The following is a 26,836-nucleotide window of genomic DNA, read 5'->3' as shown; positions in this document are numbered from 1 at the left end:
TCTGTTTTGCCTTCTTTGGTTTACATAATCTTATGATTTTATAATAATTATTTATGGGGAAGTTAAGTAGCGTAGTAATATATATCAAGTCCTAATTTACGGTTGCTTGATAGGAATTATAACTGTATTAAAAAGGTAAAATAATATTAATGTAATGACTTTTCTGATTGTTTTTAAATTTATTTATTTATTTATTTAATTTATTTATTTAGAGAGTGTGAACAGGAGTGGGATAAAGGGAGAGTGAGAAAGAGAATCTTAAGGAGGCTCCATGCCCAGCACGGAGCCTGATGTGGGCACGATCTCATGACCAACCATGAGATCATGACCTGAGCTGAAATCAACAGTCTGTCACTTAATCGACTGAGCCACCCAGGTGCCCCAGTGTAATGACTTCTGTTTATACCTTTGAAAATCGGTGAGGTGCAGTATCCTATGAATGCACCCAACTCCCATCTTTTCTAGCCACTTAGAAAGTAAAAGTAAGTTTCTGGGACTAAAAGTTGAAAATTTTCAAAGTTAAATATTCTGGTATTGTATGAATACCCAACTCCACAAATATGTGGCTAGTACATCTTTTAACAACCTCTCTTTAGCATATTATTGAATTTATGCTGATTATAAAGCATCAGAAATATTACTTTGCATCCAGTTTCATTTTCACTTTTAGAATTGTTTATCTTTAATGTGTTTTTCTTTTAGTGCATAATTTCACTGAATTTGGTTCATAATTTTGTTCATAATTTTATCAAAACAATAGAAGTTTTTAACTTTCTTGAAGCTATATTTTCATTTCCTTATTCTTACAGCTTTTTCATTCAGGTGTAGCAAATTTATGTTAAGGGACAAATGATAACAAGTTTCTTGAATAATCTGTTAGGCTCTAGGATTAAAGTAAATCTTTTTTCTCTGTGCTTGAGATGAAATTTGCCTTATTTTTTTCTGGGTTAATCATGTTTGAAGTTTAATACCTAAAAGACAGCATAATGTGTTGTATGTTTTCAAGGAATGAGGCAAAATTCTCTATATGCTTGGGGGCTAACAGTGAGTAGGTTCTTTAAGGTACATGAAAAACTTTTCTGGCTATTGTAGATTAGAGAGTGTGCTATATGTTAGAAGGTCTGCTATATGTACAGTTTGGGGGGGCATCTATTGCAATAGATAAGACTGGATTAAGTCAGGAGAATTGTTAGGTAGTCTTAGCTTTACCACTAACTTATTTGACTCAAAGAAAATCATCTCTGTTACATGATCAGATCACATTTAAGGTTTTTTCAGTTGTGTGGTTTTATGACATTAATTTATTTTTATTCTGAGCTACACAAGGAAGTTTCAAAACTCAGTAATTATTAATTTTTCGTGGCAAATTATGCATCATTTAAAAAGTTGTTTCTTAAATATCTAGAGTATCCAGTACAAAGTTGGAACTACAGAAAAAATCTGAAGCTCTTGAAAATATTAAGCAAATGCTTACCAAGCAAGAGGAAGAAAAAAAAATCCTTGAACAAGAAATTGAAAATTTAAGTCAAGATGCAAAGATGCAGCACAAGGAATTGAATAACAAAATTCAAACAGCAGCAGCAGAACTGCAAAAATCGAAGATGGAGAAAGAAACTCTAATGACAGAGCTTTCTGCGGCCAAAGAGAATTTATCAAAAGTTTCTGATTCTTTGAAGAACTCCAAAAGTGAATTTGAAAAGGAAAACCAGAAAGGAAAAGCTGCTATATTAGATTTGGTTAGTTGTTTATGTTTACTTGGTTAGGTAGAAATGATTTTTATTTAAAACGTACTTTTGTTTCTGCTTAATTCACTGATGACTTTTTATCCTACATTTAAATGATTTTAATTCTTGCGAGGAAATGAACTGGGATTGCTTAACCTGAGAAAAAGATATTGGTGTTTGTGAGTATAATTTTCCAGAGGCCCAGGAAACTTTCAGTTGAATAAACAGTTTTTCTTTATTGCTGGTATGATGCTAGATTTGGGAGACTGCCTCCTGTTTGTCCTCAGAGAGATTTTCACAGAGAATATAGCTGCTGGTTCAGACATTATTCACTTGCCTAAAAACCAGAAAAGGATCAGAAAGATCGTGACTTTTAATTCTGGCACTATAAACTTTCTACTTCTCAACTGAATATTCTAAAAGTCTAGATAATACCATGCCTTGGAGATACCATAAAACACATTTAAACTATATGGAAAAAAAGTCACACAGTCTCAGGAAATTCTTAACGGGGAATGTATTCTCAGAAATACTTTAACCCAGAATAACAGAGTAGCAGCAAAGGTAAAATTCTTTTGTTCTCAATGTGAAGATCAGTGTAAGTGTTTAGTAGCACAAAAGATATATGGTATTAGTATGTTACTTTTATGTTTCTTTCTGTTTGGAGAAATCATCTCCTACATGTACATCTTCCCTCTTAAGTTATATGTGATTATTCCTTATTTATTCTTTTAATGCTTTCTTTCACAAAAATTTCCTTTTTTCCATTTTCTTAAGGATTGTTATGCTTTTAAAATAGCATGACAAGTTAATTATAATTAATTATGTGATATAAAATGTGGATTCCAGAGAATTCCAGAGTATTCTGCTGTTGGTTGATGATAGAAGTTCTTAACCTTTTCCCGTCCCTCTGCCTTTATTGCTGTAATATTTGCCAGTTTTGTAACTGAAATGGATGATTCTATCCCATTCTAAACCATCAGTGATTCTGGTTTATTTCTATGTGTGGATCTTACTAAGTGTATAAATCAGAGTTCTTAAACCTACTACAAGTATCTTCTGCATAATGTAGTTTTTTGTTTGTTTTAGGAAAAAACTTGCAAAGAATTAAAGCATCAGCTTCAAGTACAGACAGAAAATGCACTTAAGGAACAGAATGAACTGAAAAAGTCACTTGAAAAAGAGAAGCAAGTAAGATTTTCTGTAACATAAAATATGTAAAGAATAATAAGTTCTATATTTACAAAATATTTTCACACTGATACTTAAATCAAAGGAGGTTTATTTCTCTGAAACATAATGGATCACAAAAAGATAGTATAAAATTGTCATTTGCGTTCTACCTACTACTAAAAAGATTTAAGCTAGTTCATAATAAAAGACCCAAAATAAAGGATTATAATTCATAAAGTTAATTGAATCAACTTACTATAGAGTTATAATTAGATAACTTAGATTTGGGTACATTATTATGATTGAAAAAATATCTAGATAGGCTTTTAATAGAAATAACATTTTAAGGGCTCTTTATTTCATGGACATTTATATTTAATGGTATGTTAATGGTTGTATAACAACAGATTCTTTTATGGTTAATGCTTTTATTGCTGTCCATAAAAAACAAACCAGCAAATGAGTAAATAAATGGGTATAATATACAGTTGTTATTCTCTGAAGACCTACCTCTTGCGGTTAGAACCCAGGTATATAGTTTTTCTAGAGCTATGATTTGATAAAAGCAGCAAAACCTAGTCCTGAGAAATCTTTAATGTGATTGTAGTCTGGTTGTTGATGGAGAGAAGACACCTGTGTTTTAGATGCCAGCCTTTAAGTGGAAAAATTATGGTGACTTACTACCCGAGCTCTGAGTTCAGATTGTCCAGATTTATATCCTGCCTGTGCCATTTGCTCGTTATGCTGACTTGCCTTGCTTTAGGCACATTACTTAATTTCTCTGTGTTCCTGTTTCCTCAGCAGTAAAATGGGGCGAATAAGAGAATCTGTGCCAGAGGATTATTATAAGAGATAAATGGGTTAATATATTTCAAAGTCCGTAGAACACTTAACAAAATAAGCAAATAAAAGCTCAAATGTTAGCTGTCAGTTTCTCATTGGTTATCATATTATAATCATCATTATTGTTACACTACCCGTCTTCTGTTTTGCACAAAAATACTTCCCTTTGTGTTGGAGATGAGCTGAAGCAACCATATGTAGCAGTGAAACTTTTCAAAATTAACTTTGAATATAGTCAAATGCTCAAATTAGGTTCATAATATGCATAAAACATGAAAACATGACTTTGGCTGGAAGGGTGTGAGATCATAGTGGTTCACGCTGACCACAGAGGAACCTCAGTGTGACTTTTTATGATACCTAATTTTGAACAGAAATAGATCCTAGTAGACTGTAAAAACAAAGTAATAGCACAATATGTCCCAGATCTCTAAATAAGGAAACTATTGAATGGTATAGTTTAGTGTCATCAGATACTAAACATACTTGCGAAAAATGATTTTAGTTTTATCATAGTTCATATGGAGCTGTTCTTTTTGGTTAACCATGGCCATTAGACTAAGTTAGCATTTTGAGAATATTCTTGAAAGTCAGTGGACATTCCAGCAGTCTAAAGCTTGATGTTGATATTCCTATTTCCTATGATACAAGGTAATAGCAGTTTCGTTCATTTACAAGCTCTATCCAAATATATATTTACAAGTTAGAAAGGAAGGTAAGATTAAACAAATATTGACGATTAATCCAGCATGTCATCCAATAGCAAATAGTGTCAGTTATGAAAGCTCCGTGAGGGCAGGGATTTTTTTTTTTTTTTGGTTACTGTTGATCTCCTATGGCCATCAGGGGAGTGGTGGTTTCTACCTGAGTAATGCTTGGTGTGTAGTAGGTACTAAATGTGTCTTCATGGAATGAATGCTAAACAGATTTTATTTTCTTTAGACTTCTCATCAGTTGAATTTGGAACTCAGTTCAATGCAGGGACAAGTGGCACAGGCCCAGAATACTTTAAAACAAAAGGAAAAAGAAGAACAGCAACTTCAGGGGAACATAAATGAGCTAAAGCAATTGACTGAACAGAAGAAAAAGCAAATTGAAGCACTCCAAGGAGAAATTAAAATTGCTGTTTCACAGAAGGTAGTAATATGATATGTGTTTACTTTCTATGGGAAGACAGTCTTTGCAGTTAAGATAATATAACACAGATGAGTTGCAACAGGGAAAAATTTACATGTGCTCACAATTTTTTAAAGTATTTTCTAATGTATAAAAGCGCTTAAATATGTAATTAAATAATATAAATCTGGATTTCCATTCACTATAACCACGTTTTTAGATAATGTTTATTTAAAATTCTAGTACTAATGATTTGATAGACATAAATAACAACATTTAATGAGATGGGAGTAATTTATATAGCCTCTCTAGTGTATTAGAAAATTTTAAAGGAATTTAAAAATAAATTATCCTTACCAAGGGAAGATAAGAACAAAAACCACAAAATGGTATGCATTTAAAAAATTAAGGAATGTAGGTTTCATAGAGTTATAACTGTTTGATATTTTAAGTTACATCTTTAATGGTTTCCATTTCTAAACTATTCTAATTTTTTATTTAGTATCTATTTTTTTATTCTTAAGTATGTTTTAATACTTGTCCACACCAAGAGTTGACAAAGTTGTATTATATTTAATATTTGAACAAAAAGCTTTTCCCTACTGTTGGTATGTGCATATCGTGGAAAAGAGAAAAGTGAAATCTCTATTATGTAGAACAAAGTATGTCATATCATTAAGAGTTGGCTATCATATTACTAGAGAAAATAAAATTAACCTTGCAAATAGGTAATTTATGTTGACCACTGTTTTTATAACCATTATTAATGCCACTTTACAAAAGAGTAATTTTCTAATAAACAAGAGTAGACAAATTTGCCTGTGCATTTTTGGTGTTACATATAATCCTAAGTCAGGATGTAATTATCACAGTACATATTTTGTTGTATGATTTGATGTCTTGAGGTCATTCTTTTCTCCCAAATCTGTTAGCCTCATATTCAGGTATTCCCCAAATCTTCATTTTTATAGCATCATAACTTCATGAATTAAAAAAAAAAAAAAAAAGCCCAACTATTTTGAACACATTTTCTCTTGAATTATTCATTACAATATGATTTCTTTTAGATTTATGATTAATGTATGTGCCCATACTTTGTATGACTTTACTAATTGACACCATAAGAATTATGAGATTTAAAGGAAATGTTTTTATTGATAGTTGTCTTAGTTTGGGTTGCTGTAACAAAAATACCATAGACTAGGTGGCTTAAACAGTAAATGTTTATTTCTCACAGTTCTATAGGCTGGGCAGTCCAATATAAAGACACTGGCATATCCAGTGATATGAAGACCCATTTCCTGGCTTGTAGGTAGATGCTTTTTGCTGTAGCCTCATAAGGCTGAAAGAGAGATTATCTCTCTTGTGTTTCTTCTTGTAAGGGTACTAATCCCATGTATGAGGGCTAATGACTTCCTAAAGGTCCTACCTCCAGGAGCACCTGGGGGCTCAGTCACTTAAGCATCCGCCTCTTGATTTCAGCTCAGGAAACCATGATCTCATGGTTCATAAGTCTGAGCACCACTTCTGGCTCTGCACTGACGGTGTGGAGCTTGCTTGGGATTCTCTCTCCCTTTGTCTGTCCCTCCCCCATCTGCATGTGTGTGTACTCGCATGCGCACGCTCTCTCTCTGTCTCTCAAAATAAATAAATAAACTTAAAAATTTTTTTTTAAAAAAGGTCCTATTTCCAAATATTATCACATTGTGGATCTAGGCTTCAACATGAACTTTTGGGGAGACACAAGCATTCAGCCATGGATATAGTTAATTTATGTAGTGTATGGATGCTAAAATAAGGAGCACACTTTTTAAATTGGGGGGAATTTTGAATGGCTAGCCAGTTGCTATAAATTAGACTTTAAATTTAGAGTAACTAGGTGCCCCTGGGTGGCTTAGTCAGTTGAACATCTGACTCTTGATTTCAGCTCAGGTCATGATCTCACGATTCATGAGATCAAGCCCCATGTTGGGCTCTGCACTTTCAGTGCAGTGCTTGGGATTCTCTTTCCTTTCTCTCTACCTCTCCCCCCACTTCTTGTTCTTTTTCTCTCTCAAAATAAATAAAACTTAAAAAAATAAATTTAGACTAACTGGAGAATCACTGAAAGGCAAGTATGGTTTGGTTTTATTGAGAAGCAGTATAGCATGGAAAGGACATATGTTGTAGCTAGTCAGATCTGAGTTTAAGTTTCATGTGACACACCTTAGGGTTATGGTCACAGGGAAGTGGTTATCTTTCCGAGATAAATGAAATAGAATCATAGAGTTGTTGTAAAGATTGAGAAAATGTATTTAAAATGCCTGCTACTGTGCCCAGTGCAGTACAGAAGCAAAGTGGTTCCTGGCTATTAAATGGAAATATAGCAAACTATGATCTAAGTGTGTCAGTGTGCATGGTCGACTATGCAGCGATGGTCTGTGACAGTTAATCACTGGCCCACAGTGAAATAGGAAAAACAAAGATAATGTTTAAATGGGTATAAATATGTGTGTGTGTGCACTTACATAATGCGAGGCTACACACACACACACACACACACACACACACACACACACTTTGGGAATGATTGTTTGAGAGCCAAAGATCAAGAATTCTGCAAGTAGGTTATAAGTCATTGGCCCCTGCACCAACTTTATTTGGAATCTGTTATGGGAATTCAGAATGAATAAGATATGGCCCCCAACTCTCAACCAGTTTGTAATTTAATGAGGAAGTAGATATGTAAAGAGAAAAAAAAAACCCTAATGTATAAAGGAGAATGAAACCAGAACTTAAACAGAAATAGAAAAATTAGAACTTAATGGAAATTTTGACTGGCTTTCTAAGGAACTAGCATTTGCACTGGGCCTTTGAAGATGATTATAATTGTGAAAGGTTAAACAAGAGGAATTTAGATATTTCAAGGAGATAAAACAGTATTAGCAAAGTTTGCAAGACTTAGAAAATGTTGTTATAGAAGGTTAGCTGTTGGAGTACATGATAAGTGAAGAAGCGAGGGGAGAATAAGGCGAATAAGGGAGAATAAGAATCAGGTGAAGTCAGATCACAGTAGATGTTGTATAGTTGTTTCCATTTTACAAGTTTAATATTGGAATATTAAAGACTTTGAAGAAGGGAGGAGTGTGATCAGACCTGTTTTAGAGCAAAAACTGGTCGGTTTGTGAGGGATGAATTGTAAATGACTGACCCTCCTGTATCCTTCTTTGGAAGTTTGGGTGTATGTCTGTTAAAGCAATTATCAAACTGCTGCATTGGTCTGGTTTTGTTTTTGTTTTAACTTGACTTCCCCACTAATAGATTTGAGTTTCTCAAAGTCAGAGAACTGTGTGTCTTGACAAATAAGCCATTGATAATTTTTTTTAAATGAATGAATCAGCCTGTCAGAGTAAAGATAATGAAGGCCCAAGTGTGAACCCAAAGGGCTTTTATGGTCATTACTGAGACTTTGCAGAGGGCTTAGTTGAGAGCCATGAAGGTGACGAAAGGGAAAGAAAACTAGATTTGTGGGAAGGAAAAAAAAAAAAAGAAAAAAATAGTATTCTATAAAAGAAAATATATAAGTGCAGTATAGTCTTCAAAATGAAGAAAGGCGTACAGGAGTTCTTCATCATGAAGAATCTAAATTGGAGGGAATGAAAAGGAGGTGACATGGGGTGTTCTGAGATAACATACAGGGAGATCAAACCCCCTTTCCTCCATCGGCAGTTAGCACACCTCCTGTCAACCTCCCTCCTAACTCTCTTGAATCCATTCCCTTTTCTCATTTCCCACTGTCACAGTCTTAGTCCAGGCCATTTTGTTCTCTTAACCAGGCTATTATAAGAGCTTCTTAAGAGTCATTCCAGGCTTTTCCACCTCCAGTCTATTTGCCATTCATTCCCTTAAGAAATATTACTAGGCACCTATATTATGCCATGGCACAGTTTCAGGTTCTGGAGATATAGTCATGAACAGATAAGGGACCTGTTCTTGTGGGGCTTACACTTTCCTGGGAAAGAAACTAAACAGGGTGATGGGAAAGACAGTGATGGGACTGAGTCCTGCTAAATGTTGGGTGACCAAAGAAGCTTCCCTGAAGAGATTTGAGCTTGAAAAGCAAGAGCTGTCCATACAAAGGTCCAAGGGGACAACTAGTGCAAAGACCTTAAACTATGACAAACTTGGTATTTTCTAAAAACAGAAGACCAATGTAGGTTAAGTGTGGTGGGAAAGAGGAAGAGTAATATGAAATGAGCTCAGAGAAGTAAATAAGGGCCAAAGCATATGCATGAAGATTTATAGATTAGAAGGTAACAGAGAATAATATACTTTGTTCTAAGGATAATTAGAATCGATTGGAGAATTTTGAGCAGAAAATGGTGCAGTCTAACTACAGAGAGATAAAGGAGCAAGCAGAGAAGACATTGAAAAATGGTTGCAATAGTCCAGACAGTACATGATGATAGAATGAATTAAAGTGTTAGAAGTGGATGATTTGAAAATCTGTTTTGGAAGTTTGGGTCATCAGGACTTGCTGATAGATTAGATGATGAGAAGTGATGGAAAGAGGAATCAAGAATAACTCTACAGGGGCATCTGGGTGGCTCAGTCGGTTGGGCGGCCGACTTTGGCCCAGGTCATGATCTCTCGGCCTGTAGGTTCGAGCCCGCATCGGGCTCTGTGCTGACAGCTCAGAGCCTGGAGCCTGCTTCGGATTCTGTGTTTCCCTCGCTCTCTGCCCCTCCCCCACTCACACTCTGTCTCTCTTTTTCTCCCTCTCAAAAATAAATCAACCTTAAAAAAAAAAAAAAAGAACTCTACATTTGTGGCTTGTGCAAGTGGATAGATGACCATATTTATTGGAGGAAAGAAGCTTTTTGATGAGCAGCCTTGCTGTCAGGAATCAAGAGTTCTGCTTGAGATAGATCTCTGTCAGTCACTGAGGTGGAGAGGTCAGGGAAGTACTCAGTTATAATGAGCCCAGAGTTCAGGCAGAGAGATCGGGGCTAGAGACACAAATTCTGGAGTCAGTTGTCAATAAATGATATTTAAAGCCATAGTTGAATATAGTTGAGATCTTCTAGAGAGAGAGAGACTGTATATGGAATAAAAGGTCAGAACCCTGGCATCCTACAATATTGAGAGGTTAAACAGAAGAAGAGGAGCTAGTAAAAAAATTTAAGAAGGAATGACCAATGAGATAGGTGCCCTGGAAACCAGGTTGAAGAATGTTTCTAGGAGGGAACATCATCAACTGTTTCAAGTACTGCTGGGAGGTGAAGTCAGCTGTGGACAAGGACATGAATAGTGGGTTTTGGAACAAGGGGGTCACTGGTCATTTAAACAGAAGTTGCACTGAGGTAGTGTATTTATTTTAAAAGCCAGTGCTTATTTTCATACTCTGCACACATATATTTTAATTATGTCATAATTTGTGTATATCTTCTGAGTCTTCGTAAAGACTAAAGACAAGTTTAGCATTTAGAGGAGTCAGATCTTTGCAAGATTTCTTTTTCTGCCTTGTTGTTAATAAACACGATCTTGTAGAAATGTCCTAAGTTATTCTAGAATTTCAGGGAGTAGAAATGATGAATGCAGTAATGACTTTTTTATTTCTTTCCTATAGAAATTTCCCTTAGTTCAACCTTAAATTATATCATCTTCTAAAGCATCTAGCACTGTATCTTCCTTCAGAATGTGGTTGTTACTCTCAGTTTCCTGAGACATTGATACTTGGGACTATCCAGTGAAATGCTTTTTTCTGTATGTAATGCTTTTTCATTTTTTGGTTTTTAAATTGGAACTTGTTGGATTTTGTATTTTGTAAATCTCTTAAGTTTTTTAGGGCATAAATACAGTTTAATTTGTTCTCAGGGATCTTCTTGTGTGGATTTCATTTTGTATTTGTAACTGGTTTGTGATATGCATACTGTTCTAAATAACTATTGTGTGTTCCAGACAGAGCTTGAGAATAAATTACAGCAGCAGTCAACACAAGCAGCCCAGGAACTTGCAGCAGAGAAAGAGAAAATGTCAGTGTTACAAAATACCTATGAAAAAAGTCAGGAAAATCTAAAACAGCTTCAATCTGATTTCTATGGGAAGGAATCTGAACTTCTTGCCACAAGGCAAGATCTTAAGGTATAGTAAAATATATCATAAAAATATTAGGAAGTTGTTTATAGGCATTCATTAAATGGTTGATTTGAGACCAGATAGACAAGGTAATGTTAGTATTTGTGGAATATCATGCTTGTTTTCTATTAAATTATTATTTTTGTAGTAATATGCTTTTTAATAATGAAATTGTTTTATATTATAACAAAATATGATATATGTTAAATATGGGCATTTAAAAATAACATCCATAACAGTAAAATTATTTGGAAATATACTAATTGCTACATTATTAGCTTATCTAAAGCTGTCTTCTTATAAATGTAAAAAGATAACTTTGACTTTAGTTTTTATGTTGGTCAGCTTCCCAAGACTACCAGAATGCTTAATGATTAAAATTAGGAGATTATAGCTCAAAGTAAGCTTAACCTTAATCTAATTATCTAAACACTTTTGGGATGAGCACTGGGTGTTGTATGGAAACCAATTTGACAATAAATTTCATATATTAAAAAAAATAATAATTATCTAAACATATATTGTTTGTTCTTGACATCTATTTGATTAATGTATCATGTTTATTAAAATGAAGAATATGGAAAAAAGATAAATAATTTTTATGCAGTGTTATTAAAGTATGATTTCCCTAAGATAAATGGAACGTTTGTGTTCTTTCCCACAAGATTCAGCTAGTTCTTATTTTTTCTTTTCTTTCTTTCTTTCTTTCTTTCTTTCTTTCTTTCTTTCTTTCTTTCTTTCTTTCTTTTGTCATCATGAAATGTTATGCTTTTTGTTTCTTTCCTTTCTGGTTTCTTTTAATTTGTTAATTTAAAGTACATTATTGAAGAATTTTGTTGAAAATCACAGGATATTTTTAGACAACATAAATATACTGTGTCTATATTTTATCATAGGCTGTTATAAGGAAGGCTTTCTGAAGGAGGTGGGACTTGAACAGGTGCTCAAGGATATATAGAATTTGAATATATAGAGAGTCCTGAGGAAGGTCATTTCACTCAGGGGCACATTTGAGAAAAGGTACTGCAGGGAACGAACAAAGGCAGGAGACAGTTACCAGTTGCTAGCATGCTGGTTTGTGTTTGGAGGATAAATTTGGAAACATTGGGATCAAATTGTGAGGTTTCTTAGATGCGGAGCAAAGATGATTGGAGTTTATATTTGGGGGTGGAGAGGGGGCGAAGAGTCTAAGCAGAGGAATAAAATGAAGAAGACAGTACTTTGGACAACTTAACCAGGAAGAGGTTTATAGATAGCTTGGATTGGACCCGAGGAAACAAGATGTAGGAAGATTAGTGAAGAGGCTGTCTCCCTTCCTCCACAAATTCCATTAATCAAGGTGTGAATTGACTAGAACTGGGCTTAAAGTTCAGGAGGATGGAGCAGAAGAGATTAATGAGAGAGACAGGATGAAACAGGAGGGCTGGATGCAGACAGGCTGCAAGGGCACTGAGGGAACTAGGGGTGACTAATGATTTGACAAAGAAATAGGAAACTTGGGTCAAAAAATTTTCATGGTGCCCAGTTGTTATAAGAAAAAAAATACCACCTGACATTTAGAAAATGTCTTATTTGCTATGCTCCCTTAGTAGCTTTAAATTCTTTTTCTTTTTTTCTTTCTTTCTTTTTTTTTTTTTTTTTCCCTTTAGAACACTATTAAAAGTCAGGGAAGGTCTGTGGAAGAGTTTGGGCTTTATTGTAAAAGCAGTAGGGAACCACAGAAAAGATTTGCTCAGATCTGTAGGTTGGGCCAGTGACTGGCTGAGAGTAAGGAGTGGATCATGGAGCAACAGGGCTGAGTGTAGAGACCAGAGAGGAGACGGCACTTGGTCCGGGTGCACACGACGGCGGTGTGGGCAGTAACAGTAAGGATGGGGAATATGGATGGATTAGAAGGGTGTTTAGCTGATCAAGGAGATGAAACTTAATGATTGATTGTACAAGTCCTATAGAAATCACACTTTTTTTCATACAGATATATTATTTACCCAAGAGCATTACATGGTGACAGGACTTAGATCTTTGATCAATATTCTTTCATTAAGCCAACAATGGTTTTTATTATGCTCGAAAGCTATGTTGTATACTAATAATTTTATACATGAAAACAAATCAAAGGCATGGAGAAAAAAGAGAAGGGCAGAGAGTCAAGCCTGCTGAGGAGTTTTCCAATTGTTAAGAGGCATGGCTAGGTCCTCTATTCCAAAGCCTCCTTTTGCAGACAAGACTGAGTGAGGCCTGGTGTGGTTTGTGACAGACCCAGAATTGCACAATAACAGAACCATGATTAGACCTCAGTTCTTGTGATTCACAGCCCTTTACTCTTTTATCATCACTAGGATTTTTAAATATGAAATAGAATATTGCTAAATTCTATTATTAATGTTTCCAAAATGAGAAGTATCTGAACTACTTAGGAAGCTTAAAAAAAAAAAAAAATGAAGAATTCCTCGAGAACTTGAAATGATATTTATGGACCAGAATAAGAGATGGTTATCAGCCATTATTTTTCTTCTGCTTCAGTGATGAATGATCTTGTTGCATGTGAGAGAGAAGGGGAGAGGTTGAGAACTTTGTAGCATGACACCTACCTAAGTCAAGGCTGCCATCTGTGGGCTGACATTGTACATCTAGATACCAGTAGAATGGAAAACAGGCTGGCCTGATCCATGCTTTTAGCCCCATCTGCTGGATTATTTATGAAATACTTGCGTTTGTTGACTATATTTCAAAACGGCTGTGCTGTGTGCTATTCTTTGCTGTCGAAGAAAGGTAGAAGTGGAATGTAACTGTACATTTTGCACCCTGAGTAAAGTGAAAATTCTAGGATAACAAGTTTAGAATTAAATATAAATCTTTATACTCTTCCTTATATCATTTAATCAGACATCAAGAAAATAACAAACATTTTAAAAGTTTATTTGGAAAGAAGAGTAAAATTGTGGAGCAGACAAAAAACAATAGCTACCAGAAAACACTGCAGAAATTTTTAGCTACACTGCTGTAATTTGATTGTGGTATTCAGGGTCAAGATTGGTAGTTGATCTACTCAGGGATTTGCTTGTTCCAGTGGGAGTCAGTGGGTTAAAGATAGGCTCACAAAACTGTTGAATGGGAGAGGGGAGTTCCCCAAAGGAAGATATGCTGAGTAGGTGAAAATAAAATGGCCTATAACAAGAAAGACAAAAGGAATATTTAAAATACATGGCAGTGTATCACTGAATGGCATTGACAAATATTCAGAGACAAGAGCAGTATGTCAGCATAGCCCAGATTTTGAGCTTGACTTTAAAGATTTAGTCATTGGGTCTTGGGAGTTTAAAATTTTGTTGAGTATTATTTAAACCATGGGCAGTTTGGAATTCTTGTGGTCAGATATTGGGGGAGCTGTGAATTTCAGGCTCTAGCAAGCCTTGGTATTCTTTAGTATTAGATCAGGACCTCTGTTACCTGATAATAATTGCTATAGACCATATGGGCTAGGCTTTGTCAAATTTTATTATCTTTATTTGAAATCACTCTCACCCTTTGTGATGCTTATGTGAGTTCCCACATGTACCATGGAGCCTTACATAAACACATTTCAGGGAAAGTTCTCGCACTCACTGTTTTTCTGTGCGTTTGGCATTATAGCAAGTGCTCTTCTGCTACGTACAGCTTCCATTTTATGTGGTGGTTCTGTTTTTCGGGCTACATAGCCAGCTTCTTTAAGTTAAGGACTGTCTTTTACCTTACCAGTATACTCAGTTAATGGCTAACAGCTTGGTTAGTAAAGGACTAGATGACTTTAGGATTCTTTAAAAAGAAGCCTTGGGATTTTTAGTGTTCTCTAGAAGCCACTGGAAATCAAACTTCATTGATATCAGAAAGACTTCAGAACTGGGTTTATTTGTAAGGAATAAACTGTCTCTTTAGGGAACCTTGAGAAACCCCTTAATTACAGTCTTCATTTAAAAAGTATTTGTTTATTTCTTTTCCATTGGATGCTTACTATAGTCAAGCCTAGCCAGCAGGGATCCTTCCCAAATTAGATCTTCTCCCTCCTTTTCAAAGGAACTGTATCTCCAGAATAAGAAAGATTAACTTCTTCCAAATGGTGGAAGAGCATCATGGAGTTCATTGCCTTCCCTTCTGATTCTTTGCAGTTGCAGCTGAGAGTGGCAAGGTCCCTGCCAGTTTCCACTACTCACCTGTTACCATATCTACCCCAGTCTGAAATCTAAGGGGCCACAAAGCTTGCCTTTTTCATAAGCTTTGACTTCTCAAAATATCTGGGCTTTAGAACAGTCAGTAACTGTGGGCATTGTTAACTGACAACACTGTTTCTGCCACATCGATGGGAAGTGAAGAGGATGGGGCGATGGCCTTCTCAGAAACAGAACCCCATGTATCTGGTTGACTTTCTTCTTTTGGTTCACTTGATCAGGTTTGCGGATGTGAAATACAGTTGTTGGTTTTTGTTTTTTGTTTTTTTCCCAAGACAAAAACTATTTATTGAGGATTTCAGCATGTCAAGGGACATATATGTATATATTTTCATATATTACAAGTGTGTTCGATATGATCCCTTTTTATTTGATATTCCTTAATATCACTTAGCTAGTAGTACTTACTCTTTCTAGAGGTTTTGGAATTGCTTCAGTTTTATTAAATATCTTACACTAAAATGTTTTTCGTAGGCAAGAGAGTTAATGGTCTAGTGTCCTTTCTCTTTTACATGATCTTACTAAAGGGCATAACAAGCTATCCTTTTACAGTATATTGCTTTCTACTATACGTATGCTGTTATGTTTCTGTTGAAATTTGCTAAAAACAACAAAAAAAGACAATAATTTGGGGAAATTGGTTTTTTGTTTGTTTGTTTTTTGTAAGTCTGTAGAAGAGAAGCTTTCTCTAGCACAGGAGGACTTGATTTCAAACAGAAATCAAATTGGAAACCAAAATAAATTAATTCAAGAACTGAAGAGTTCCACGGCTACGTTGGAGCAGGATTTAGCAAAGAAAGAGCAACAGTTGAAGGAGCAGTGTAAAACGCTACAAGATATTAAAAAAGAAAAGGTATTTCATTTTCTGACTGAATCTAGAATCTGAGAGTTGCGGTATCTTTAGAAATCACCTAGTCAAACCTCTTCTCCGATATGGGCATCACTTTACTTCAATAGCTCTCCTTAGATGGACTTCTAGTTTCTGATACAACACCCTGGTAATTGGAATGTTAATGCCGGGAAGTACTTCTTAACAGCCCCCTTGTCATTTCTACTCATTTTTCTTACTGCTCTTTTTAGTTTTATAAACAAATCTTTTTCACATTGTAGACCCCTGGTTATTTAGAAACAGGTATCGTAGCTCCACCACTATTATATAACATTCTTTAGATGTGTGAATGAGATTAAAAGATCTAGAAATACTTCTTATGCTTATAATTCTTTTTTTAAAATTATTATTATTATTATTACTTTTTTTTTTTTTCTTTTAGTAATTTCTACACCCAACATGGGGCTTAAACTCACAACCCCCAGATCGAAAGTCTCATGCTGTTCCAACTGAGCCAGCCAGGCTCCTCTTATTCTTACAATTCTTAAAATTTAGAGCCAGCTTTTTCTTAGGGAAATGGGAGTGTATTTTACATAAATGATGCTGAGTTATATGGTTGAAAGCCTTGGGACCTGGGTCACTCAGTTGGTTAAGCGTCTGACTCTTGATTTTGGCTCAGGGCATGATCTCCCTGTTTGTGAGCTTGAGCCCCATGATGCTAACAGTGCAGAGCCTGCTTGGGATTCTGTCTCTCCCTCTCTCTCTGCCCTTTCCCCATTCTCGTTCTCTCTCTCTCTCTCTCTCTCTCACTCTTTCTGTCTCAAAATAAATAAAAGTAAACTTAAAAAAAATAAAGTTAAAGCCTTGTATTATAAGACCACTATGTTTAAAAGTTAAGATGCTATATGAAAGAGAAATTCAGATTCTAGGAAGCACTTTATTTTTGGTTTCATGGTTGAAATATATTTCCATTAGCTGATAAGATATTATTCTGAAGTATACAATTCCAGAAGTTTGTGGTGTATCTTAATTGTGCAATTCCTGAAAGTCTTTTTAGTTAAAAAAATTAAGGGATGTTTTCGTGGGGAGGTAGAGGTATTGAAGCTGGTATGATATTCATGATTTGTGTCTTGGGTTTAGAAAATTCTGAGAGAACTATAGTTTCATAGGCCTTTGTTGCGAGGGCTTTAGCTCAGTCAGAACTGTTGTAATTTTGACTGTATCTCTAATAGATTATTTCACTTCTCCAAACCTTTATTCTCTAAATCTTTGTTCCTTATCACATGAGGATTAAAAAGAGCTATTTATATTTAGTATTGATATTAAATTAGGTAATATGTCACACTACTAGCTAGGCGCCTTAAATAAAGGCATTGATAGTAATAATAGTAATAATGATAATAGCATTAAGAATAAGAACGATAGGCTGAATTTTATAGTGTTCTTTCCTTGCTTAGACACTATTTCACAGTATTAACAGTAACTAATGCTTATGAAGATCTTATTAGTTGTTCACATTGTGTAAATAAGGACACAGAGGCAAGTGAAGGTAAGTAGTTTGCTCACGTTAACTTAGGTAGAAAGGGGCAGAGACCATGTCATGCCTAGTAGCATTTATTCTCATGACGTTAGTTTTAAGCTAAGTATTTACTTAAAATTATTTTTAAATTATTTTTCTACAGTCACTGAAAGAAAAAGAACTAGTAAATGAAAAGTCTAAATTGGCAGAGATAGAGGAAATTAAGTGTAGACAGGAAAAAGAAATTGCTAAATTGAGTGAAGAACTCAAGTCCCACAAGCAAGAAAGCATAAAGGTATGTTAAGATAATCATTGTCCCTCCTTCTATCCTGTATTATTGTCATTTAAATAAAAACTATGTATATATATCTTACTGAGAATCTACTGTGTGCTAGACGCAGTTTTGTTGTTTTGACAAATACTCTTGCTCTCATCCCTGTGTTGTCTGTTATCCATATACATGTGTTGAAACTATGTCCCTTTGGTTTGCAGATTAGTGAATAAAGCAAAGTAGGTCTAAAAGTTTAGATTTGTTGAGATGATAATCAACAGAGCTGTTGATTTAGAAAATTGTGCCTATGTTGGCGCGCCTGGGTGGCTCAGTCGGTTAAGTGTCCGACTTCGGCTCAGGTCTTGATCTCAGGGTTCATGGGTTTGAGCCCCGCCTTGGGCTCTGTGCTGACAGCTCAGAGCCTGGAGCCTACTTTGGATTCTGTGTCCCTGCCTCTCTCTGCCCCTACCCCACTTGTGCTCTGTCTCTCTCTGTCTCTCCAAAAATAAATGTTAAAAAAAATTAAAGAAAACTATGCCTATGTTTAGAATTAAGATTTTTAGGGGATTCTGTTGTTTCAGTTGTTTTTCTTCCTAAAAATTTTTAATACTCTGTTTGGAACATTTTTCCTGTCATAAGTGTACCTAGGGTGCCAGCTGAAGAAACTAATTGTCTATCATTTGCTTTGTAAAAATGTTATTCATTTTCTCAAAGGTTAGATTCTCTCTTGAATGCTCTCAATAACACCTTTTATGTCTATCAGTATACTTCCCATTTTGCTTTAAAATTTATTACCTCTTTATGTTATTATATTCTTACACACTGTGACTTCCTTAAAGCAGGTAATGTATATAATCTTTATCTGCATCCTTAAAACCTAACACAGTGTGTGATGCCTCAGCGGTGACCAATAAATGCTTGCTAAGTGAGAAAAGGGAAAATAAGGGGTAGAGGTTCTTCACATAATTTCATCCAAACGTGCATGTAAATTGTCACTTGGGTTTAAATGATTGTTGAGCAGGAAGTAAATAATCTTGCGTCTTTTTAACCAGTTGTTTGAAATACTGAACTTTAAGAATCTCATAAGAGAAGAGGCTAAAACTCTTTTATATTGTAGGATAAGTTGTATAAATTTCAGCTACATTTTGAAATATTCACTGTAAAGGATGATTTACTTCCGGCCTTTTTCAATAGGAGGTAACAAATCTCAAGGATGCCAAACAGCTTTTGATTCAGCAGAAACTCGAGCTTCAAGGGAAAGTAGATTCCCTGAAGACAACCCTTGACCAGGAGAAGAGAAACCAGCAAATGCTAAAAGAGCAGGTGAAAAAGGAAGAAGATGAACTGAAGAAAGAGTTTACTGAGAAGGAGGCTAAACTGGTCAGTAAGTTAATGGTGGGGAGTGTGTTTTGTAATTGATTTTGTAAGTCAATCCAGTAAGAGAGGATTTTTCTACTTGGAAGTTAGGATTTAAGTGCTCTTACCTAGCATTTTACTTTTTGATTGAGAAAGGAGACCTGATTTGTTTAAATAGCTGATATGTGATTGGAAATATTTTAGTCTGTAATTATATTTTGGTTTAGAGAAGTGAAAATTCAATGAAACATAATTCATAAAAAATAAACACACTTTTAGTGCCAGAAAAACAAATCCACAGCTATGTAGATTGAGGTAAATGGCGTGAATGCTGATGATGTTAAACTCATTTGTTTGGTCGAAGTGAGTGTTGATAAGGGAGAACGGAAACTTCAGTGTGGAATTTTGATGGCCAAAGTCTACTTTTCCTTCCCTAAATTGTGCATGCCAAAATGGGAAGCATCTGGCTTTCCTCTGTTGAATTAAGTCCAAATATCCCCACATAACTTGAGGGCTGAACGTTTTAGTTGAAGATTTGCAATTTCAAGTTCACACAGTGAGTTGAATGGCTTGGAATTGGCTTTTTGGCAGGTTGATAGAAGAAAAGGTGCATGTGGATTTTGAGACTGAAAATGCCAGCTTTGTGTCCAGGGCACCTTGCTGTCCCTAACTATGTGTTCTTCCCCTGTTCTAGTGAGGAAAACGAAAACCTCAAATTGCTGTATGTTAGTGGTTCTTCTTAGAGGCTTGCTGACTCTCATTTCAGCATTATGGCCTTTGAGCCAGTTCAGATTACACAGATGTTTGTGGAATCAATTTTATTAGTATGAGATGAATACATTCTCCTGCCTTCTTTCCTGAAGAAGTAGTATTACTTATGTTGTCAGTATTTTAAGTTCAATAGCTAACTTAAATTTATTTTGCATTACTTTAGGAATAGGTTTTTTCCTCACTGTTCTTCCTTTTCTCAGCATTCCGAAATAAAAGAAAAAGAAATAGGAATGAAGAAGCATGAAGAAAATGAAGCTAAACTTACCATGCAGATTACAGCATTAAATGAAAACTTGGGCACCGTAAAGAAGGAGTGGCAGTCTAGTCAACGTAGAGTCGGCGAGCTCGAGAAACAGACGGACGACTTACGGGGTGAAATTGCAGTATTAGAAGCCACAGTTCAGAATAATCAGGATGAAAGGAGAGCCCTACTAGAAAGGTGATTGATGTCTAGTAAAATTAGTGTGTTTCCATTCTAAGTGACAAGAAGATTGTCTTTTTCCACATTTTTTTAAATAGAAGAGTCTTGAGAAGAGTACATTGGCCCCGCAGGTATTTATGCAGCCATTTAAAAACTAACTCTTAAAACAATCAGATAGTTGAAATTAAAGTATTCTGTTTGAGGTTACGAAGTAGTTTCTTATCTCTGTTCTAGAAGGATCTTTGATAATTTTTTTAAAAAATTAATGATTGCTTTGCAATCTGTTCTAGATGTCTTAAAGGAGAAGGTGAAATAGAAAAGCTTCAAACCAAAGTACTAGAATTGCAAAGAAAGCTGGATAATACGACCGCAGCGGTGCAGGAGCTGGGCAGAGAAAATCAATCCCTTCAAGTAAGTCATCTGGTAATGTGAGGCTGTTTTTCAGTCTAGAGTTAACTCTTAGTGAAAAGCATATTTGCAATCTTTTTTATTTTTTGTTTTTTGTTTTGAGAGAGCGAGAACCTGAGTAAAGGAGGGGCAGAGAGAGAGGGGGGAGACAGGATCCCAAGCAGGCTCCACGCCATCAGCGCAGAGCCCGACATGGGGTTGATCTCACAGATGGCAAGAACACGACCTGAGCCAAAACCAAGTGTCGGATGTTTAACCACCTGAGCCACCCAGGCACCCCAGCGTATTTTCAATCTTTAAAAAAAATCTCCTGTATTTAATAAATAACTTTTGAATGGTTACTATCTGTATAGCAGTGTTGTAGGTGTTATGGATAGTTGAATAAAAGTGATAAAGAATTAATCTGAGAGACCCCAGGGATCAGTTAGAAAGCCTTGTCATTCACGAATTGGCAGCTCTGGGAAAATTGAGGAACATCAAGGAATAGACGAGCTGCTATGTGTTAAAGAAGTGATCTGAATATGTGCTCAGGGTACTTAGGAAGGATTGATCATTAGGGTTAGAAGGGGTGGGAAATCACCAAAGATTAGAAATTGCCGGTGCCTTTGAGGGTAAAAATTTGACTTAATTTGTCATTCAGACTTAAAAGGATAGCAGCTTTTGACAATGGAAGCCAACCAAAGTATTTCTGATTTTTAAAATTTTATCCCATGGTGCCTGTAAGTCTAAATTTTGAGAAACTTGGGCACCAAATTAGAAATTATCCATCATTCTTTAAAATGTTGAGTATTATAATGTATGGACAACCCCCTTTTTTTTTTTTTTTTTTTTTGATAGATCAAACACACGCAAGCGTTAAATAGGAAGTGGGCGGAAGACAATGAAGTACAAAACTGCATGGCCTGTGGGAAAGGCTTTTCAGTAACAGTGAGACGGGTAAATGATTTTGTTCATATTGCTGTGGTTCTGGATTTTATTTCTCAGTATCAATTAATGTTTTAACCATCAAAGTCTTGTATTTGACAGATTTAAAAATTTTTTCTATTTATTGGTTAACTTTACAACATAGAATAATTAAATTTTATGCAGTCTAGTTTCTGGTCAGCATATGTATTTCAATTTTAGTTTTAAGTATAGTCCTTGCCTTCCTACTCAGTTACTCTCTGGAATAGTCATTTTCTGAACCACTGGGCCATATGTTTAGTCATTATGTGTTTAACTCATATGTTTTAGTCATCATTGGGTTATTTTAAAGAAAAAGCAGAGATGAAAAAAATATTTATTCTGAATAATACCATGTGAAGTTTATATTCCTATTGAAGAAATTATGCCTGAAACACTTGGCAAATGGAAATGGTTTTCAGCTGGTCGAGGTGCTTTATTATCACTTTTTAAATGCCTCTGAAGGTTCTTTTGAGAATTCTTGATGAATTTTATATCAGATGTTTGGCACAGTATCTGAGAAATAGAAAGCATTCAAATTAAGAGATTAAATTGACATGTTGAAATATTATTAAATAATACACTAATCCCTTGAAAGTTAATATACCTTCACAGTGCAGTTTGCAGTATTCTTATATCTCATCATGCTTTTGGTGTAGTTTTTATGCTTGAAATTGTTTAATTTTTGTCGTTTACAGCATCACTGCAGACAATGTGGAAATATCTTCTGTGCTGAGTGTTCGGCCAAAAATGCCTTAACTCCATCTTCTAAGAAGCCTGTTCGTGTCTGTGATGCATGTTTCAATGACTTGCAAGGATAATGGGTTATCACAACTTCAGAATAGTATTACACTAACATTAGATTTTTAATAAATGCACTTAATAGAGGTCTTGGACTACTATTTGATTTGGACAGTGGTTGCAATATTAGACCAAATTAGAATTCATATATTTTGGAATGTTATCAATATCAAGTAAAACTCTTCTATTTTTGTGAGACTTGGGCTCATCTTTCATTACTTTTTTCCATTTAACCCCTGGAACAGCTTTCATGCCAAGTTTAGAATTAGCCAATGAAATGTAAATAAACTTTGGACAGAAAATAGCAATGTATTTTTTTAAGTATGATTTCATTGTTCACAAATGACATGAATATACGCTTCCATAGCTTACTTTTTTCTCCCAAATTTAGTATACAAAAATGTACATGGGTGATGTTATCACATCATATATGTTGCGCAATAGCACATTATATTATTATTATATTAGATACTCTCTTGGTGAAGTCATGCACAGAACTATAAAACTTTCTTTTTTTCTTATATATAGGTCCATAGCTCAGTTGCATTGTTATGTTATAAATTTACTACTCATGTGTTCTAAGTACAGTTTATGTTGAAATATGTACTAACCATGAATTTGAACATGGTTTTTGTTTTAACAATATTGATTAAATTCTCTTGGGTAGATTTTATGAAAACCTCTGTAAAATCAGTTTGCTTACTTTATGGTTATCCTGGGGTTGTATTTTAAAGATTAGGGTTAATTTTTCTTTGTCTTTTTCTATCTCATGTTTAAACTCTCACACACTGTTAAGAATTCTATAAAACTACCCACCCTCACCCCCCAGCTGGAGGATGAATCGTAAAAATTGTATAATGGTTCTATTGTCAGTTTCTTGTAAGTAGGAAGGTTTTGGAGATTAGCCTTTATATTATACCCTCGGATTGTCTCTCCAGCATTTTGGGAATCTGAGTTTGCTTTTTTAATGGATCTATTTTTCCCTTTATTTGGTTTAACCTTTCGAACCGTGGCTCAGCTTCACTGTAATAGTTTTATAATTTTGCATCTTAAAGCCAGTAACTGATATTGCTCTAGTCTTATCTGTGAAAACAAATACACGTGGGAAGGAGACATTAAATATTCGATTTTACATCTTCTTACCCAATAGGGAAACATTTTTGAAAGTTGTGAAGTTGACTTAAATTTAAAATGGTTATGAATTTGGGGTTCCATATTAACTGGTAAATCTTTTCACTTTGCAAAAATACTGCTATGAAATTGCTTTAAAGTAACAGCTGGAGAATAGAATATCACCAAAAACAAATATATTTCGGAATCCCAAAGTTATAATCAGAACTGAAACAGAATGGCTAATTAAGGGTAATTAAAAGTTAGCTTATTTGTATGCTGAACAATGGAATTGAACTTTAATTTATCATAGTCTTCTTAATTTGGGAAACATCTGTAGAGAGGTCATTAATAATTGGTTTATTCTCTCTAGAGAAAAAATATAAAGTTATACATTTGTGCAGTGTAATCATCTGGTAATAATAAGGAAGAATGGGAGTTAATATTTCATTTGCAATAGTCTATAATATACACTTGCTTTCAAATATCATGCCGAAATAAAGTTATCGTGTTTATGCTTTACCTGTAACATCGATAAACGAAGAGATTGTCATATTCATTTAATTATTTTACAAAACTCAGTTAAGTAAATCCTGCTGACAGTAGCTGTTAAGGACCCTGATGGTGTCCCTAGACTAGGATAGACATACATCCTTGAGCATACATAAAGAAGAAATACAATGACTCTTTATTAAAAACAACAGCTGGATGATATAAATTGAGCTAAAATTATTTGTGCATTTTCATATGCTTATAAATCCTTTCAAAGAGTCTTAATTCTACACTTTAAATATAAGGAAGTTAATATGAAACTTAGAAATTTTCTATGTTGGAAAAATAGATATTCACAGTACCTTTTTTTTTTTTTTTTTTTTTAAGATAGTAAAACTTCATGAGGATTCTAGGTTAGAATATTTGTTCACTTCATCTCCTAACTGGGTGCGCTGAAGGCCTTTTCCCGTCTTATCCACCCACCCACATATTCACAAAAAAAAATGTCGGGAGGGCAACAAACAAAATTGTATGTGTTTGAGTAATCACTAGTTTTCATCTAGCTAAATCTCATTTTATAGGTCCTGAATAATTTACCATAGGCTACTACACTAATGCTATCAGAAATGAACCTTTTTTGTGTGTGTGCTTAACTCTCACTAATTTAACGTGTTTTTAAAGAAAACAAAAAGTGTTTTCTTTTTCTTTTAACTAAAAAGTCATCTTCTGAGTTCTTACTGGCTCTACATTTTAGATGTTTGCTGGTACTATTTGTCAGTGAGTTAGGGGTGGCACGTCCCAGCTCTTGGCTCTAATGCGAAGCCTGTTGGCATCACATGTTAGTAAATTCCAAACCCCAGCATAGAAATGTGAATTAAAATCAAGTTTTGCTGGGTTAGAGTACAATAAAGTATACCTACAGATTTTTTTTTAATAGGAAGAAGACAAAGCTGCTGGTATAGGATTAGTTCATTTTGAAGAAAAAAGAGGGAAACACAAAGACCTCAATGCAGTGTACAAATAACATTTTGTTCAACTACCTCTTAATGTGGAATTAGCTAGTTTGATAGTTTCCTCACAGTAATGTTAAATAGTAACTGCCAAATTTGTTAGTTTCCCATCTCTCTTAGAAAGGCTTTGGATTATTTTATAGTTTTGAGAACTTTGAAGCCACTTTTTTTTAACTTTGCATTTGCATAAAAATGTTTAGCTTCTAAGTGGAGAGCAAATTATGATCATATATTTTGATATTCATGACCTATTTGACTATAGCAATTTTTTTTAATGCACTTTGGCTATAAAACCATGGATGATTTGATCCATAAGAGTTAAATGTGCCATCAATTTAGTATTCCTAGACATGAGCTTGATGAATGGCATTCTGTAATTATAATGTGCCACACATTATCGTGTCTTAATTGCCCTTTGCCTGAATTTTAATGATCAATTTGTTATTGTTGCAGATGTGAATATTGTGCATAAACTTACTAAATTTATGTAAAATTGTATAAAATAGAATTGGAAATAGCTAAGTTCTTTCTGTGTAGAAGTAATGAATTTATTGTAACATGATGCAGTTATGTATATGACATTCTGTACTTCCTTGAACTGGATCATATATTCATAGTTTCTATAGAAACTTTTGCATGAATATTTTCTCATTTAGGTTTTGGATTCATTGTTTGTATTGTGTTTACTACTTGTGATCATGTAGTTGTGCCTTATTTTGTGAGAGAGTTTAGCTCAGTAAATACTGTAATTTCTAAACTCAGTGAGTGGAAGGTTATCGATTATAAATGTAACTGGTAAATTACACAACAGCATTTAAATCTGTATAAAGAAAAATGGAAGGATCCTTATTGAATTGTTGATTTTGTTTTTTTTAATTTGTTAAAGGTGATATTAAAAAACCAATTCTTTCTAGTAGATGTATTCTGTGACTGTAAATTATTTTTTTCTATTAAAAAAAAAAAAAAGTACATGGGGTGCCTGGGTGGCTCAGTTGGTTGAACGTCTGACTCTTGATTTTGGCTCAGGTCATGATCCCAGGGTCATGGGGTCAAGCCCCACACTGGACTCCTCACCGAGTGTGAAGCCTGCTTGAGATTCTCTCTCTCCCCACACCCCTCTCTCCGGCTCGTGCATGCCCTCTCTCTCAAATAAAAATAAATGAAAAAGAATACAAAATATTAACCATTTTGTACTTATTTACAGATTGTTAGAACTTTCCACATGGATGTAGACCGTGGGTATGCTTTGGTGTTCAATTTAGGAATTAGGAATGAACTTAATAATTGCAAGAGAAATTACTAAGGCCGTTTTGCTTAAGACATTCCCTTCTTATTCCATTCATTATTGTGAAGAATTAACAAAACTACAAAGAAATACTAAACAATATTAAAGTCATTCCTTCTTTCATTGTTCATCTAAGTTTAGTACCCAGGTGACCGTTTAAAGACACTCTTCTGAGGACTCAGTATACCAGTCGCTTATTACCGTGTTTTTCCTGGGAACCGAAATTCCAGAAGTGGTTTTTTTTTTTTATTTGACTCTAATGTGCTTCCCTCTGAAGAGTTCAATGTGCATATCCTCAAGAACTTCCTAGATTATATATTAGACATGTTCTTTTGTGAGTGCTATAGAATTTCAGTTTAAATATGTAGCATATTCTTTTTTAAATTTTATTCTATTGTGATCACATTTAACAGATCTACCCTCTTTGACAGCTTTTAAATTCT

General features: G+C 34.7%; 1 protein-coding gene across 5 annotated transcripts in view; it reads left to right on the top strand.

Annotated features, from left to right (window-relative positions):
* EEA1 (early endosome antigen 1) overlaps positions 1–26,024 on the top strand; it is a 492,836-nt gene extending 466,812 nt beyond the window's left edge. For all 5 annotated transcript variants that reach the window (XM_053226593.1, XM_053226594.1, XM_027071108.2 and 2 more), the window contains 11 exons: positions 1,406–1,736; positions 2,814–2,915; positions 4,683–4,877; positions 10,797–10,979; positions 15,846–16,031; positions 17,690–17,821; positions 18,992–19,177; positions 20,125–20,363; positions 20,636–20,756; positions 21,591–21,689; positions 22,394–26,024. In XM_053226593.1, the coding sequence (XP_053082568.1) occupies positions 1,406–1,736; positions 2,814–2,915; positions 4,683–4,877; positions 10,797–10,979; positions 15,846–16,031; positions 17,690–17,821; positions 18,992–19,177; positions 20,125–20,363; positions 20,636–20,756; positions 21,591–21,689; positions 22,394–22,516 (1,897 nt within the window). In that variant the 3' untranslated portion in view covers positions 22,517–26,024. The remainder of the gene's footprint in view (positions 1–1,405; positions 1,737–2,813; positions 2,916–4,682; positions 4,878–10,796; positions 10,980–15,845; positions 16,032–17,689; positions 17,822–18,991; positions 19,178–20,124; positions 20,364–20,635; positions 20,757–21,590; positions 21,690–22,393) is intronic.
* The last annotated feature ends 812 nt before the right edge of the window (positions 26,025–26,836 follow it).

This window comes from Acinonyx jubatus, chromosome B4, assembly GCF_027475565.1.
Source record: "Acinonyx jubatus isolate Ajub_Pintada_27869175 chromosome B4, VMU_Ajub_asm_v1.0, whole genome shotgun sequence".
Classification (NCBI taxonomy): Eukaryota; Metazoa; Chordata; class Mammalia; order Carnivora; family Felidae; genus Acinonyx; species Acinonyx jubatus.
Note: the sequence above shows the minus strand (reverse complement) of the source record. Positions and strands in the feature narration are given on the sequence as shown.